Source organism: Eutrigla gurnardus, assembly GCF_963514095.1.
Source record: "Eutrigla gurnardus genome assembly, chromosome: 19".
NCBI lineage: Eukaryota > Metazoa > Chordata > Actinopteri > Perciformes > Triglidae > Eutrigla > Eutrigla gurnardus.
This window is the reverse complement of record NC_139930.1, coordinates 20,896,073-20,912,603: the sequence shown is the minus strand read 5'-3', so window position 1 is coordinate 20,912,603 and position 16,531 is coordinate 20,896,073. Positions and strand designations below refer to the sequence as shown.

Below are 16,531 nucleotides of genomic sequence, written 5' to 3'. Positions count from 1 at the left end.
GCCCAAGCTAAAAGTAGCTTAAACGCTAATAGTCCAAGCTAAAAGTAGCATAGTAGCCTTGTAAAAGAACAAGAGAGAGGAACCAGTGTAACGTTAAGTTGCTTTGTTAAGTGTATGTTGGTCTTTTACAGGAAGCAGTACGCCGTCTTCACAACTCGGAGACGAATTGTAGGCGCTACGAACCGGAGTAAGGGTACGATTGAAAGAATATGCTTTCATTCTGCTGTATAAGGAAATAGATGCGTTAACAGTAGATACCGATCTTAACTGTTCATTTTGTTTTCACAGACGAACCTCGCCTCATAACGAAGCTGTGACCTCTTACTTGCTCGGAGCTTTGTCCGCAAGTCTATGACGCTGATAGTGACGCCATTGTGTGTAAGTAACTTTTACTGTTTTCTTCTTCCTTGTTTTAATTTTACTGTGACTTAAGTTTTCTTATTCATACCACTCATTTAATTGTTTTCCAGCTGCCTGTAAGACATACTATGAAATGGTACGCAGGAGCTTCAGACACACACAGCCTGATCTCGCATCGCAGGCGGAAGCTGTGAAGACGTCAGCCCGGAGTCGTTCCAGGAGAAAGAGGGTAAGACTTATTAGACTTATTAGATCCGTCTTTGGTCAATGTGACCAAACCTACCTAAACCTATTTTCAGGTGCATTAATAGATGTGTTGTGTCCATGCGCAGTGCATCGCGCAGTACTGATTGTCTTTATTGATTGTTTTACAGCTGCCGGAAGCGAGACGGAGTGTGCTTGCTGGCGATGAGGTGGACCGTTGGAAGTGCGCCACCACAGACATGATGTCTGATGAGGAGGACGGCGTCGTTGGCGGGGTGTCTGGATGGATTGTGCGACCTCCATCCTCTCGTAGCCAGGAGCTCACCGAGCTCTGTGCGACTCTACAGTCGCGATTAGAGAAGACTCCCAAGTACAGGGCCACGCACCGCAGGCGGCTGTAAAATTGACCAAATTAGGACAGAATGTCGCCAGTTCATTTGTGTGTTGTGTTGTCAATAAAGCTCTTTCTTTGAATACTTCCTCCTGGCAATTTTTCCTTTCCTCAATAAATTCATTCATATTTATATTTATAAATATATAAATAAATAAAAATAAATGTGTATATATATATATTAGGGCTGTCAAAGTTAACGCGTTAATAACGCGTTAACGCAACATCCTCTTAACGGCGTTAATTTTTTTAACGCGCGATTAACGCTCGGTATTAAAAAAAATAAAAAACGCGCATTGTATGATTTATGGCCGTCGGAGGCACCTGTAGTCTTGATCCAGAGGGAAGGTACGTGTCAACAGGCAGCGGTGTTTCCCCGCGTCCCATTCATTGTCTATAGGTGCGTGTCCACAGGCAGCGGTGTTTCCCCGCGTCCCATTCATTGTATTCTGGTAGCGTTGCGGCGAATGTCGAGAGACGGCGCGCGAGTTGGCCGCTCCTCAAGTATAAGTCGAATCTACTTTATGCTAATCAGAGGCGCCGGGCTCGACTCGCCGCCTCGGGAACGCTCGCGAACGCTCGCAAAAATATGTTGTTTGAAGGAGAGCGCCTGTCAATCATCCTCTAGTGGCAGCCCACCAAGCGTGCAATACTGGGAAGCGGCGCGTCCACACGCGTTTAAAATCGATTTGTGAACGGCAAATTCACCTTCAAAAGACTGCCGGATGGTTCAGTCGATAAGACCAAAGTCATCTGCGCGTACTGTGGGTATGAAATGAGCTACCATAGAAGTACGTCCAGTCTGAGATATCACTTGCAAGCCAATGCACTTATATCCTAACTGTACTTATCTCCTGTTACACTATCTCCTGTGACATGTTCACTTTAATTGTTTGTGATATATTCTTATAACCCTGTTTTGATCCCATGTTTTGGTAAGGGGATATTTGAAGTGTTAAATAAACATTTTCATAAATCAAGTATATTTGCCCTTATGTTGTTAAAAGTATTAAGAATATGAAAAAAAATTCATTAAAGTACATTTAGAAGAAAAAAAAATGTGCTAAAAAAAATGCGATTAATTTGCGATTAATCGCGAGTTAACTATGGACAAAATGCGATTAATCGCGATTAAAAAAATCAATCTTTTGACAGCCCTAATATATATGTATAAATATACATATATATATATATATATAAACATATGTATATATATATATGTGTGTGTGTATATACATATATGTATGTATATATGTATATATATATATATATAGTGATAGATCTGCTAACCAATCACTAGTGATTATTCTTGTTTAAAAGACCCAGTGTGACCAATAGTAACACATCTGCCAACGGGGGTGGGGTTTACATTTATAATGACTCATCAGGTTGACCAATAGTGACAGATCTACCAACGTGGGTTGGCTTTACATTTATAATGACCAGATCTGCCAACCAATCACGAGCGATTATACTTGTTTAAAACTAGTGGTTTCATCCAATCCTGAGTGAGGATATTCAAGCCATCTCTGGCCAGGCGGGGTTTCGCCGCTATTCATATGCTAATTAGAGCCTTCGCTGTGGTTCGTTTCCGACAATTTTCGGCACAGACGAACGCGGCGTTCGCAGCCTGTAAATTGTCGTTAACTCCCCTAAAATTAGGGAGATTTTCGGGCGTTTACAGGGACGAAAATCCGACTTTTCATGCAGTGAGAGTTGGAACCGCGTTCTTAAGATGGCGCCGGTTTATATAGCTCACGGCTGCTCCCGGGGACCCCCTGGGGTACCTGTGGTTGTCAGCCAATAGGGCACCAGTTGTGTGACGTTGCACTTCGCACCCAGGTGAGAAGTGAAACTAAAATGGAGGTTGTAGTTTTTTATCTCCTTTGTTCCTTCATGACCGCATGTGGAGGCTTTTGTAGGCCGCATTGTGTAGTCCTAATGGTGAGGTCCCAATAAATCCAACCTTAAAGAGACAATGAGGAGAAAACCTCTTGAAAGAAAAGACTCAGACGGGAAAAGTAAAGCGTTAATGACATAGAAGAGTAGCGGCCAGGCTAAGCTAAGCTAAGAACAGAAAGACTCCAAACTAACAGACACTAAACTCGAGCACCGTCTTCCTCTCACTCAAGGGAGGTTGTAGAGTATTAGTAAAGACACTTTATATCCACCAGACTCTTATTTTAGGTTTTAACATAACTGATAATACCGGAGGAGGTGTCTATTATCAGGAGGTAATGGACTACGTGAAGGACAGAACCATCAGACGCCCAGTGGAGATTTTGCAACCAAAATGTAAAGTTGTTTCATGAGTCATAACTCCGTTTCCCCATCATTGTCACCCCATAAGGTTCTCATGCAACGGAAACATTGTCCACTGCTCCCGTTAATAGGACGGACCTTAGATACGACTTGGCAACTGGAGATATTTCTAGTCCGCTCAGCTTATAGAACCCTTAGGCTCAGCTACAAACCACAAAGCTAACATTATGCTAGCAAAACGCTGAGTGCAGCACTAAGTCGGATCCACAGTGCAGGACTAAGTCGGGTCCACAACGTGGTCTAATGTGACCCAGATCCATTTATAGTATTGATTCTGACACTAGCATCGTCTATTAGAGCAAGACTCATCAATATAAAGATAAACAGAGCAAACTGATTCATGAAGCTCAACTAGTTAATTTGCTTGCTTGCTTGCTTGCTATAGTTAGAATCTGAAATTGTATTTAATGTATCAGGATGCAGCAGCAGAGACCAGACTCCCCTGGACCTGGAACTGGTCCCAGCTGTGTCTCCATGAAGAGTGACTGGTCTATGCCTCGCAATATTACATTTAAAGCTGACCAAGCTGCTGATGGAAGGTAAGAACTAAACCTGAACCCTCCTTAGAGGATGAATCAGGTCTAGACCAGCCAGAGAAAAGTTAAGAGTCAGTGAGAAGCTAAATTGGCTAACGTGACAGCTACTGCAAGCTAAGCTAAGCTAAGATGTGCTAAAGTGGGTTTACATCGGAGCTGACCAGTTCCGTAAAGTGAAGCCAACGCTGAAGTGCCTTAAACTGTCAATCTATCTGGTTGTATAGAAGTCTATGAGAAAATGGTCCTATTTCTCTCTGCTGGCCACCAGGGGGCGACTCCTCTCTGGTTGTATAGAAGTCTATGAGAAAATGGTCCTACTTCTCTCTTGATGAATTATCTCAGTAAACATTGTAAACATGAGTTTATGGTCTCAATCTCTAGTTTCAAGTCTTCTTCAATCCAGCATGATGTTCATTTAGTACATTATGGTCCATTTAGAGTCCACCAGACCAGAAAGCAGAGGATGCTTTAGGGGGTGGGGCTTACCTGCTGATTGACAGGTTGCTACCACACTACCAATGCTGGTTAGCTACTAAGATGACTTAAACACTTAGCTGTAAAGTTGAACTTGAATTATGAAGCTAACTTTGTTAGCAGCTTCACACCAGAATCCAGATGGATCCAGATCCAGTAAGGTTGCCGCTCTGGGTGCCGCTCTGCCGCTTGTGTTCATCAGATCCACCCTTTGTGCAGAATCTGAGGCTTCAAAACTGTAGTCCACAAACCAACAGGCGATGTCGCCATGACAACGTCCTGCTATTGACAGCTCGATCGTTTTATGTTTATTTGCACCACTCATGACATTGCAGATAGGAAGGGGGGGTTTCCTCCATATCGTGACCTATGTATCATGATAATATTGTATTGGGATAATATCATAGTAAAATTATTTCTTAAATTGTATTTATTGCATCAGGATGCAGCAGCACAGACCAGACTCCCCTGGACCTGGACCAAGACCTGGACCCAGCTGTGTATCCATAAAGAGTGACTGGTCTATGCCTAACATTATTAACTTTAAAGGTGACCAAGCTGCTGATGGAAGGTAAGAACTGAACCTGAACTCTCATTAGAGGATGAATCAGGTCTAGACCAGCACCTTAATCAATAACTCAGAGTCCACCAGCCCTGAATCCTGCAACCCGTTCTGTCTTCTGAGCCACGATGAGTGACAGACAGTCTCTTGTTTCACTGAAGCTCGAACAGAAAGGATCAATTAAATCCTTTTTAACTGGGATTAAACTACAGAATATGAAATAAACAATCTGTTGGGGATGTAGCCGGAGCAGATTTGGTTATCAACAGCTAATTATTAATGTCAATATGATTATCAATATTAATAACTATATTTAATATATTATCATGATATAATCATGAATAAACGGGGCACCACCCTGGGATCAAACAATTCAAAAGGCATGAAATTCAAGCACTAGCCTTCACAACCTGCTGTTATCCAGTGACATATACACAACAAGCACAAGAGACCGCTAGTTATAATATAATAAGATTAATTAAAATCAGTAATAATGATCACAATCAATAACACTGCAATTAACAAAGCCTTATTACCTAACTACCTAACTACCTAACACACAAAGCTAAGCTAAACAAAGGAAGAGACACACGTGGAGTGTGCGTGTGTGTGTGTGTGTAGAGAGAGAGAGTGAGAGAGAGAGATATGGCCGGGCGCGGCCACCAGATGGAGCTATTCCTCACAGCGTTCAGGGGCGGAGCCACTGACGTCCAATAGGATCGCGAGAGAGAGAGAGCGAGTGGGAGATGGCCGAGTACGTGTGGGGGCGGTGTCTGTGCGTGTTAGCGGGACACGAACAAAGAGAGGGGGAGAATGCGCACGCAATATTCTAAGGCTCAGTAGGCGCGTTACTATCACACAGGAGCTCGTGAATGAACTGGCGTTCGTTCAGCGGGACCCCGGTCTCTTAACTGATAGTAGACGCTTACTGGGCTTGCGAATATGGCTGAGGTTAGTCAAAACACCGTTACAGAAATCAACCCAGCGATGTGGGTACACCATCAGCATTCAAATACAACACGGAAAGCACCGGACTCGGCGGTCCGTGGTCAAAACTTAAAACACGTTAACAAGACTTACAAGCATATCCTACACTATCAAACTTATGTCTCTGCCCAGACTGATAGCCTCTTACTGGTGTCGTTGCGTCGGTTGCGAGTCCGTCCCGGCGATGGCGGGCGGCGGTAGTTCTTGAGTCCCGGCGGCAGCGGGGGCTGTGATGAGTCGGCTGAGTCCAGACGAGAGCGGGGCGCTTTCCCTCTTGTTGATCAAACTCGAATAAAGAAAACAGTTCGTGTTTCTTCCTTCCGCGGGCAATAAAATAATCGCGGCTTGGTGATTTGGTCAGCTGACTTCAGACAGGAGCTGGTAGCTGGAATGCAGGAACCGGTTTGTGCTAAAGTGGGTTTACATCGGAGCTGACCAGTTCCGTAAAGTGAAGCCAACGCTGAAGTGCCTTAACTGTCAATCTATGGTTGTATAGAAGTCTATGAGAAAATGGTCCTACTTCTCTCTGCTGGCCACCAGGGGGCGACTCCTCTCTGGTTGTATAGAAGTCTATGAGAAAATGGTCCTACTTCTCTCTGCTGGCCACCAGGGGGCGACTCCTCTCTGGTTGTATAGAAGTCTATGAGAAAATGGACTTCTCCAACCAAACCTACTTCTCTCTTGATGTATTATCTCAGTAAACATTGTAAACATGAGGTTATGGTCTCAATCTCTAGTTTCAAGTCTTCTTCAATCCAGCATGATGTTCATTTAGTACATTATGGTCCATTTAGAGTCCACCAGACCAGAAAGCAGGGGATGCTTTAGGGGGCGGGGCTTACCTGCTGATTGACAGGTTGCTACCACACTACCAATGCTGGTTAGCTACTAAGATGACTTAAACACTTAGCTGTAAAGTTGACCTTGAATTATGAAGCTAACTTTGTCAGCAGCTTCACACCAGAATCCAGATGGATCCAGATCCAGTAAGGTTGCCGCTCTGGGTGCCGCTCTGCCGCTTGTGTTCATCAGATCCACCCTTTGTGCAGAATCTGAGGCTTCAAAACTGTAGTCCACAAACCAACAGGCGATGTCGCCATGACAACGTCCACTTCTGATCTACAGTCTGTGGTTTAGTGACTCTTTAAACTTGGTTTTCTCCACAGAGTTCAGCAGATCTCAGAGGTTCCGTTGACCCAGCAGCATCAAACAGACCTGGACTCCATATTTATGGTGAGTACATGTACAAGCTCACCTTACACTATTAACCACATCAACTACAGATTCAATGCTGAACAGGTTCTAGTGGTCTCCATGCTGCTCAGACCCACACATGAATCCCATGTTGGGTTCTTTAGAGTTCATGTTCAGTTTATCCTTCTGTTCCAGCTGCTGGAGGAGAACATCGGCACTTTTGTGAAGAACGAGCTGAAGAAGATCCAGAAGGTCCTGAGTCCAGATTACCCAGAATGCTTGGAGAATGAGGACAAGGAGTTGTTGGACGGTGAGGATGAAGAGCAGAGGAGGAACAGAGAGGCGTTTCAGAAGATCACAGTGCACTTCCTGAGGAGAATGAAGCAGGAGGAGCTGGCTGACTGTCTGCAGATCAGTAAGAGGATTTTGACAGTTTTAACATGGTGGAAAGAAGAGAAGGATTCAACATGAAGAACTTCATATTTCTCCTAATAGGCTGCACACAACTTCAATGTTTAGGTTCTCTGGTTGTCTACAGACCCGAATACAGCCAATGTCATCATAAATATATGTACGCATGATGTCAATGTTAATGTTGATTTGCTTCAACCATCCAGACGAGTTAGAAGCTTTAAACAGTGAATTTAAACTGTTAGTAGCATCTAAATGTCTGCTTGTTACGTGTTCGGTTGTCAGAATCAATATTCCAACAGACTCAAGTTCTACAGAGTTCAGACAGGATCACAACCGTTTCAGAGGAACAGGTGTTTCACTTCACCCAGTGACCGTGTTAACTGGTGACTTTCAGCTAGGAACTAAATAGTTGGTAGATGAAAACAAAAATGTATTTAAAACAGGCTTCTACGAGGACACCTCCATGTTTTCAACCAGAATTCAGTGTTTCTGTTTTGTTGCCTTAAAAATCTAATTCTGGTGAATTTTCCTTTCAAAACCAAAACGGCGAATTGAGGCGATACAAGAGGCTCTTTATTTCTAGACTGACTCACTGAGCTTTACAGCTGCAGTTCAAAGGGTTATATATCCTTCCAGTTCTGTTTGTCTTGTAAATGTCTTTTATTTGACTTCTGTTGGCTTCATCAGGTGCACCTGATTGATTTTGTCTCCATTAGTTTGATTTAATCATGAAAGAAGCTCATGATGTCACTACTACTGAGGACTATAGGAATACATGGCTCTAACACATGGCTTGTTCATAGACTGTAAAAGGGTCTGTAGGATCCACTAACTGGGTTCCTTTGTTGTTTATTCAGGAACCGCTGGTGCAGTGTACCAACGTAAACTCAAGTCTAGCCTCAAGAAGAAGTTCCAGTGTTTGTTTGAGGGCATCACTAAAGCCGGAAACCCAACCCTCCTGAATCAGGTCTACACGGAGCTCCACGTCACAGAGGGAGGGACTGCAGAGGTCAATGACCAACATGAGGTCAGACAGATTGAAACGGCATCCAGGAAACCAGACAGACCAGAAACAACCATCAGACAAGAAGACATCTTTAAAGGCTCACCTGGAAGGGATGAACCAATCAGAACAGTGATGACAAAGGGAGTGGCTGGCATCGGAAAAACGGTGTTAACACAGAAGTTCACTTTGGACTGGGCTGAAGACAAAGCCAACCAGAACATACAGTTCACGTTTCCATTCACTTTCAGAGAGCTGAACCTGCTGAAAGAGAAGAAGTTCAGCTTGGTGAAACTCATTCATCACTTCTTCCCTGGAACCAAAGAAGCAGGAATCTGCAGGTTTGAAGAGTTCCAGGTTGCGTTCATCTTTGACGGTCTGGACGAGTGTCGACTTCCTCTGGACTTCCTCAACAACGAGATCCTGACTGATGTTACAGAGTCCACCTCGGTGGATGTGCTGCTGACAAACCTCATCAGGGGGAAACTGCTTCCCTCTGCTCGTCTCTGGATAACCACAAGACCTGCAGCAGCCAATCAGATCCCTCCTGGGTGTGTTGACATGGTGACAGAGGTCAGAGGGTTCACTGACCCACAGAAGGAGGACTACTTCAGGAAGAGGTTCAGAGAGGAGCAGGCTAACAGGATCATGGCCCACATCAAGACCTCACGAAGCCTCCACATCATGTGCCACATCCCAGTCTTCTGCTGGATCACTGCTACAGTTCTGGAGGACGTGTTGAAGACCAGGGAGGGAGGGGAGCTGCCCAAGACCCTGACCAACATGTACATCCACTTCCTGGTGGTTCAGTCCAAACTGAAGAACGTCAAGTATGATGGAGGAGCTGAGACGGATCCACACTGGAGTCCACAGAGCAGGAAGATGATTAAGTATCTAGGAAAACTGGCTTTTGAGCAGCTGCAGAAAGGAAACCTGATCTTCTATGAAACGGACCTGAAAGAGTGTGGCATCGATATCAAAGCAGCCTCAGTGTACTCAGGAGTGTTCACACAGGTCTTCAGAGAGGAGAGAGGACTGTACCAGGACCAGGTGTTCTGCTTCGTCCATCTGAGTGTTCAGGAGTTTCTGGCTGCTCTTCATGTCCATCTGACCTTCATCAAGTCTGGTGTCAATCTGATGGCAGAAAAACAAACAACCTCATTGTTGTTTAAAGTCTCCAGACACAAACCTAAACTAACACATCTGCACCAGAGAGCTGTGGACAAGGCTTTACAGAGTCCAAACGGACACCTGGACCTGTTCCTCCGCTTCCTTCTGGGTCTGTCACTAGAGACCAATCAGAAACACCTACGAGGTCTGCTGACACAGACAGGAAGTAGCTCACACACCAATCAGAAAACAGTCCAGTACATCAAGGAGAAGGTTGATGAGGATCTGTCTCCAGAGAGAAGCATCAATCTGTTCCACTGTCTGAATGAACTGAATGATCGTTCTCTGGTGGAGGAGATCCAACAGTATCTGACTTCAGGACGTCTCTCCTCCGATGAACTGTCTGCTGGTCAGTGGTCAGCTCTGGTCTTCATCTTACTGTCTTCAGAAAAACATCTGGACGTGTTTGACCTGAAGGAATACTGTGCTTCAGAGGAGGCTCTTCTGAGGCTGCTGCCGGTGGTCCAAGCCTCCAGCAAAGCTCTGTAAATATAGTTTTTCATTCAGAAAACAACAAACCATCTTGGAATTACAAGGTTCTATCTGCATTCTGAACCATTTGATTGGTTTTCCCAACTGTAAAAGGTAAAGAAGTAAAAAGTAGTTCTAAATAGTTACTTAACAGTAAAGGTAAGAAAGTATTTAGTGAAAAAACTACTCGAGTACTGAGTAACTTCTGAGTAAATTCTGATTATTGTGGCCCCGCACCTGGTGATCTGAGAGACTACCAGGAGGCATAGACGTTGGAAGGGCAGCTAACCCCCCCAGTTACATAAAAATCAATGCTTTCTCTAACATGAAGCGTTTGTCACCTCAGCTGAAAGAAAAGAAAAAACACAGCTCACCGCTTCATCCAGCGTCTCTCCTCTCTGTCTGTTTCACCGACACACACACACACACACACACACACACACAGTGATCGATAGTCATGTCGAAGACATTTATTCTAACTTTTCTCTGAGTTTTGTCGACATAAGAATGACTCGACCCACAAGAATCTGAGTGATGAGCAGCTACAAACAGAATCTCACATCAGAAACATTCAGAAATGAACTGATTCACAACTGAAAGTGAAACTTAAATAGGATCGACAGATTCACTGACGTTAGACGGTAAAAGTCGGGGGGATTTCAAAAAGTGGGCCGTATATTGTGACTCCTCCATAAATGATTGCACATACACTTGCATATTTATGCACATTTGTCTCTGAATGACAAGGATTTAGAATTAAAAAAACGTTAAAAGAGTTATATCTATAACCGGGCATGGAGAGTTTGTGTGCTGTCATGTGACTGCCTGGCTGCGTTTGATTGGTGAAACGGAGTCACGTGAGAGTCTTGAAAGAAGACTCAGACAGAAATAAACAGATGGCACAGTGTGACGTTAACCTCACCATGGAGCCTAATACACCACCCAGCTGCAACAATAACCTGATGAACAAACATGTTAAACATCATTTAACTTAATTATGATAATAATGTCAGTTAGAACCTGAGGTGATTAACAGTTGTTTGTAATTGTTTCATCATTAATTTCTGATTCCTCTTCAGACTCAGTGGCTGTAAGCTCTCAGAGAGAAGCTGTGAAGGTCTGTCCTCAGTTCTCAGCTCCCAGTCCTCCAGTCTAAGAGACCTGGACCTGAGTAACAACGACCTGCAGGATTCAGGACTGGAGCTGCTGTCTGCTGGCCTGGAGAGTCCACACTGTCGACTGGAAACTCTCAGGTCAGATTCAACTACTTTGAGAAGTTTACCTATGAAGCTTTCAATGATGCGTTTACATGCACCAAATATTCAGTTATTTATATTCATGTATTCCTAAATAGACACGTTTGCTACTAATCTGTTAACATGGCTGATGAAATACTGTTTCTGCTGCTAACGACTTGCCAGCAAAAGAACAAAACAAAACTTTTATCAAAACCAAACCTCTTGTTTATCTTTTCCCTGCCGTTCCATGTTTTAATAGTTTTATAAATCCACCTGGCGTTTATAAATGCTGTTGCAAACGTCAGTCTACGTTTGTGAACGTCACTCCATGAACATGTGAGCCTGAACTACAACACCAGACTGTCTCTGCTGTCAAGGTGGACCCAGTTTGAACCACTTTCTATACAGTTGAGTTTATTGAGTTTTATATGAAATGAACTAATATTCTTGTCACGGTGGCTGAAGCAGCAGGGAGGACCCACATGCAGACTCAAAGCTATGCAGATGCAATGAAGACATATTATTCATGAAAACACCCCCTAGTGGCCAGCAGAGAGAATGCAGCTTTAAGGACCTTCAGGCTTGACTTCACTTTTCTGAACCAGAGGTTGATGCCTGATTGGAATATCAACTCTGACAACTGAACATGAAGCAACCAGACATTTTGATGCTGCTGACAGTTTGAATTCAAAGTTTAAAGCTTCTAACTCGTCTGCACGGCGGAGACAAAACACCATTTTAACACCAACATGTGCACACACATTTATGATGACGTTACAATGCATTTTAAACCCGAAATCAATTGACTCTACATGGGCGATCGCGAGATGGGCATACGCTCCACTTTTGGAAAAGTGTGAAAGCCGGTCCGTGTGACTCTACACTATGTTAATTAAGCGCTGTTGTTAGCAGGCTCCATGAGCTGGACACCGACTCACGGAGCGGCTCCCGGTCGGTCAGAGCGCAGCCGACCCCGGCACACCGAGGATCAACAGCTGAGGGGCGGCGGCGAAAAGGCGGAGGCTCCGATTCTCCCCGTCGGTTTTGAACCGCTTTTATGTCCGCGTCATAACGCTTTTGGTGCGAGTTTAAAACAGTAGGTTTATTTCAAAACGTGAGCGTCGGACGCTGTCAGAGCGTTAATGAACCGTGTTTAAGAGCTCCCCTAAATGTCTCAGGTAGGCTTTCAGGTAATTTCGCAGCGCCTTCCGGGTCATTAAAAAAGACGTACAGCAAATCTGGAATGAAAAATGGCCCTGTTATTTCATCCCCGAATCCCATTCATGAACACAATATCTAATATCAGTTAACGAGTCGTTTTCTGTTTCTCGTTTTCCGTTTTTTAAACGAATAACGGGATACGAGTCATTTTCCGTTTTTCGTTCTTTTATTTTGAAGCGAAAAACATCACATCCTGCTGTGTAATGAGCTGCATTGAACACAAGAAGATCTATCGAGAACAAAAATGTCCTTTTATTTTGGCGAAAAGTAATGTAAAAGTAGTGTAATGCCTTACAATTCAAAGACAGTAATATTGTAATGTAACTAATTACTTTGAAATGACAGTAACAAGTAATAAATAATGCATTACGCTTTTGAAGTAACTTGCCCAACACTGCCTATAGCAAGGGTCAATAAGAGGTGGAGCTTGGCCCAGATCCAGACCCAGACCCCGTCCTATCAGGACCCAGACCCATAACTGATAGATCATTGAGAATTATTAAATGATGACGGAGCGTTTCCATTTTACTGCTGCAGCGTTAGCATCACTACACTGGTTCAGATGGTTGGAGGCTAAATCATCTCACTGGTTGCTACTCACAAACACTAAATTACCCAGTAATGCAACGGGGTGAAACGTTAACTCTGAACTTAATCAAATCTGTGCAAACTGGAGTTTCTGTGAGTGACGTTTCTATGGTGACAACTGACGAGACTCACTGACAGCTGACAGATGGATCAGAGAGTGGAGGTGATAAAGGTCAGTCAGGTCGGTGAGATCTAGAGCCGATAGATAAGTTCACACGGCTGCTCTCAAAGAGGAACGCTGACAGTGAGAACAGAGCTTTGAATCAAGACAGACTCTTTTCTTCCAACTGGCAGTTGAACACCTGAATGCCTCATATGTTCTGAGACTCTTAAGAAGCACATTTTCAAAGCTGTGTTTGTATTTTAGTGTTATCATCAGAGTACTTGTTCTTCATAATTCCTCCAGTTCAATATGAAAACTGTAAACATTGTTGAAATGTTATTGAATTCCAGCCTTTTTTCTTTGCTAGATGGTTTAAAATCAATACCAGATCTTTGTTGGCACACCAGGTCTGAAGACAGACCACATAGACTGTTTCAACTGTTGTTTCTTCTCTTTTCTAACACTTCAATTTCTCCCTCAATCATTTTAGCTCATCTCTATTCTTTCTTTTAACGTCCTCCTCTGTCCATCTCTGTCCATCACTCAGCCACGCTTATCCCACCCAGTACAACATCAACACAACAAAAGACAAATATCACTTTTTCTCATTTTAAAAAGTGGACAAATGGACATAAGTCTATGTAAAGTCCCCAGAAGTGACAGAAGTGTGTGTGTCTTCAGTCTGTCAGGTTGTCTGATCACAGAGGACGGCTGTTCTTCTCTGGCCTCAGCTCTTGACTCCAACCCCTCCTATCTGAGACAGCTGGACCTGAGCTACAATCATCCAGGAGACTCAGGAGTCAAGCTGCTGTCTGCTGGACTGGAGGGTCCACACTGGAGACTGGACACTCTCAGGTGAGGACAGATGGACAGACATCAGACTGGACACTCTCTGGTGAGGACAGATGGACAGACATCAGACTGGACACTCTCTGGTGAGGACAGATGGACAGACATCAGACTGGACACTCAGGTGGGGACAGATGTACAGACATCAGACTGGACACTCTCAGGTGAGGACAGATGGACAGACATCAGACTGGACACTCTCAGGTGAGGACAGATGGACAGACTTCAGACTGGACACTCTCAGGTGAGGACAGATGGACAGACTTCAGACTGGACACTCTCTGGTGAGGACAGATGGACAGACATCAGACTGGACTCTCAGGTGAGGACAGATGAACAGACATTAGACTGGACACTCTCAGGTGAGGACAGATGGACAGACTTCAGACTGGACACTCTCTGGTGAGGACAGATGGACAGACATCAGACTGGACTCTCAGGTGAGGACAGATGGACAGACTTCAGACTGGACACTCTCTGGTGAGGACAGATGGACAGACATCAGACTGGACACTCTCTGGTGAGGACAGATGGACAGACATCAGACTGGACACTCTCTGGTGAGGACAGATGGACAGACATCAGACTGGACACTTAGGTGGGGACAGATGGACAGACATCAGACTGGACACTCAGGTGAGGACAGATTCACTGACGTTAGACGGTAAAAGTCGGGGGGATTTCAAAAAGTGGGCGGTATATTGTGACTCCTCCATAAATGATTGCACATACACTTGCATATTTATGCACATTTGTCTCTGAATGACAAGGATTTAGAATTAAAAAAACGTTAAAAGAGTTCTATCTATAACCGGGCGTGGAGAGTTTGTGTGCTGTCATGTGACTGCCTGGCTGCGTTTGATTGGTGAAACGGAGTCACGTGAGAGTCTTGAAAGAAGACTCAGACAGAAATAAACAGATGGCACAGTGTGACGTTAACCTCACCATGGAGCCTAATACACCACCCAGCTGCAACAATAACCTGATGAACAAACATGTTAAACATCATTTAACTTCATTATGATAATAATGTCAGTTAGAACCTGAGGTGATGAACAGTTGTTTGTAATTGTTTCATCACTAATTTCTGATTCCTCTTCAGACTCAGTGTCTGTAACCTCTCAGAGAGAAGCTGTGAAGGTCTGTCCTCAGTTCTCAGCTCCCAGTCCTCCAGTCTGAGAGACCTGGACCTGAGTAACAACCACCTGCAGGATTCAGGAGTGAAGCTGCTGTCTGCTGGCCTGGAGAGTCCACACTGTCGACTGGAAACTCTCAGGTCAGATTCAACTACTTTGAGAAGTTTACCTATGAAGCTTTAAATGATGCGTTTACATGCACCAAATATTCAGTTATTTATATTCATGTATTCCTAAAAAGACACGTTTGCTACTAATCTGTTAACACGGCTGATGAAATACTGTTTCTGCTGCTAACGACTTGCCAGCAAAAGAACAAAACAAAACTTTTATCAAAACCAAACCTCTTTTTTATCTTTTCCCTGCCGTTCCATGTTTTAATAGTTTTATAAATCCACCTGGTGTTTATAAATGCTGTTGCAAACGTCAGTCTACGTTTGTGAACGTCACTCCATGAACATGTGAGCCTGAACTACAACACCAGACTGTCTCTGCTGTCAAGGTGGAGCCAGTTTGAACCACTTTCTATACAGTTGAGTTTATTGAGTTTTATATGAAATGAACTAATATTGTTGTCACGGTGGCTGAAGCAGCAGGGAGGACCCACATGCAGACTCAAAGCTATGCAGATGCAATGAAGACATATTATTCATGAAAACACCCCCTAGTGGCCAGCAGAGAGAATGCAGCTTTAAGGACCTTCAGGCTTGACTTCACTTTTCTGAACCAGAGGTTGAAGCCTGATTGGAATATCAACTCTGACAACTGAACATGAACCAACCAGACATTTTGATGCTGCTGACAGTTTTAATTCAAAGTTTAAAGCTTCTAACTCGTCTGCACGGCGGAGACAAAACACCATTTTAACACCAACATGTGCACACACATTTATGATGACGTTACAATGCATTTTAAACCCGAAATCAATTGACTCTACATTCGCGATCGTGAGATGTGCATACGCTCCACTTTTGGAAAAGTGTGAAAGCCGGTCCCTGTGACTCTACACTATGTTAATTAAGCGCTGTTGTTAGCAGGCTCCATGAGCTGGACACCGACTCACGGAGCGGCTCCCGGTCGGTCAGAGCGCAGCCGACCCCGGCACACCGAGGATCAACAGCTGAGGGGCGGCGGCGAAAAGGCGGAGGCTCCGATTCTCCCCGTCGGTTTTGAACCGCTTTTATGTCCGCGTCATAACGCTTTTGGTGCGAGTTTAAAACAGTAGGTTTATTTCAAAACGTGAGCGTCAGACGCTGTCAGAGCGTTTATGAACAGTGTTTTAGAGCTCCCCTAAATGTCTCAGGTAGG

General features: G+C 44.1%; 2 protein-coding genes across 2 annotated transcripts in view; both read left to right on the top strand.

The window, feature by feature from the left end:
- The window catches only part of LOC311030186 (uncharacterized protein), a 426,559-nt gene that overhangs the window by 18,566 nt on the left and 391,462 nt on the right, over positions 1-16,531 (top strand). Inside the window, exons 3-4 of the mRNA XM_084035816.1 lie at positions 3,694-3,816; positions 4,730-4,858. Of these exons, the coding sequence (XP_083891942.1) occupies positions 3,694-3,816; positions 4,730-4,858 (252 nt within the window). The remainder of the gene's footprint in view (positions 1-3,693; positions 3,817-4,729; positions 4,859-16,531) is intronic.
- Positions 1-16,531, top strand: part of LOC311030189 (protein NLRC3-like) — a 171,535-nt gene that overhangs the window by 59,615 nt on the left and 95,389 nt on the right. Inside the window, exons 8-10 of the mRNA XM_084035819.1 lie at positions 11,168-11,341; positions 13,920-14,093; positions 15,190-15,363. Coding sequence (XP_083891945.1) covers positions 11,168-11,341; positions 13,920-14,093; positions 15,190-15,363 — 522 coding nt within the window. The remainder of the gene's footprint in view (positions 1-11,167; positions 11,342-13,919; positions 14,094-15,189; positions 15,364-16,531) is intronic.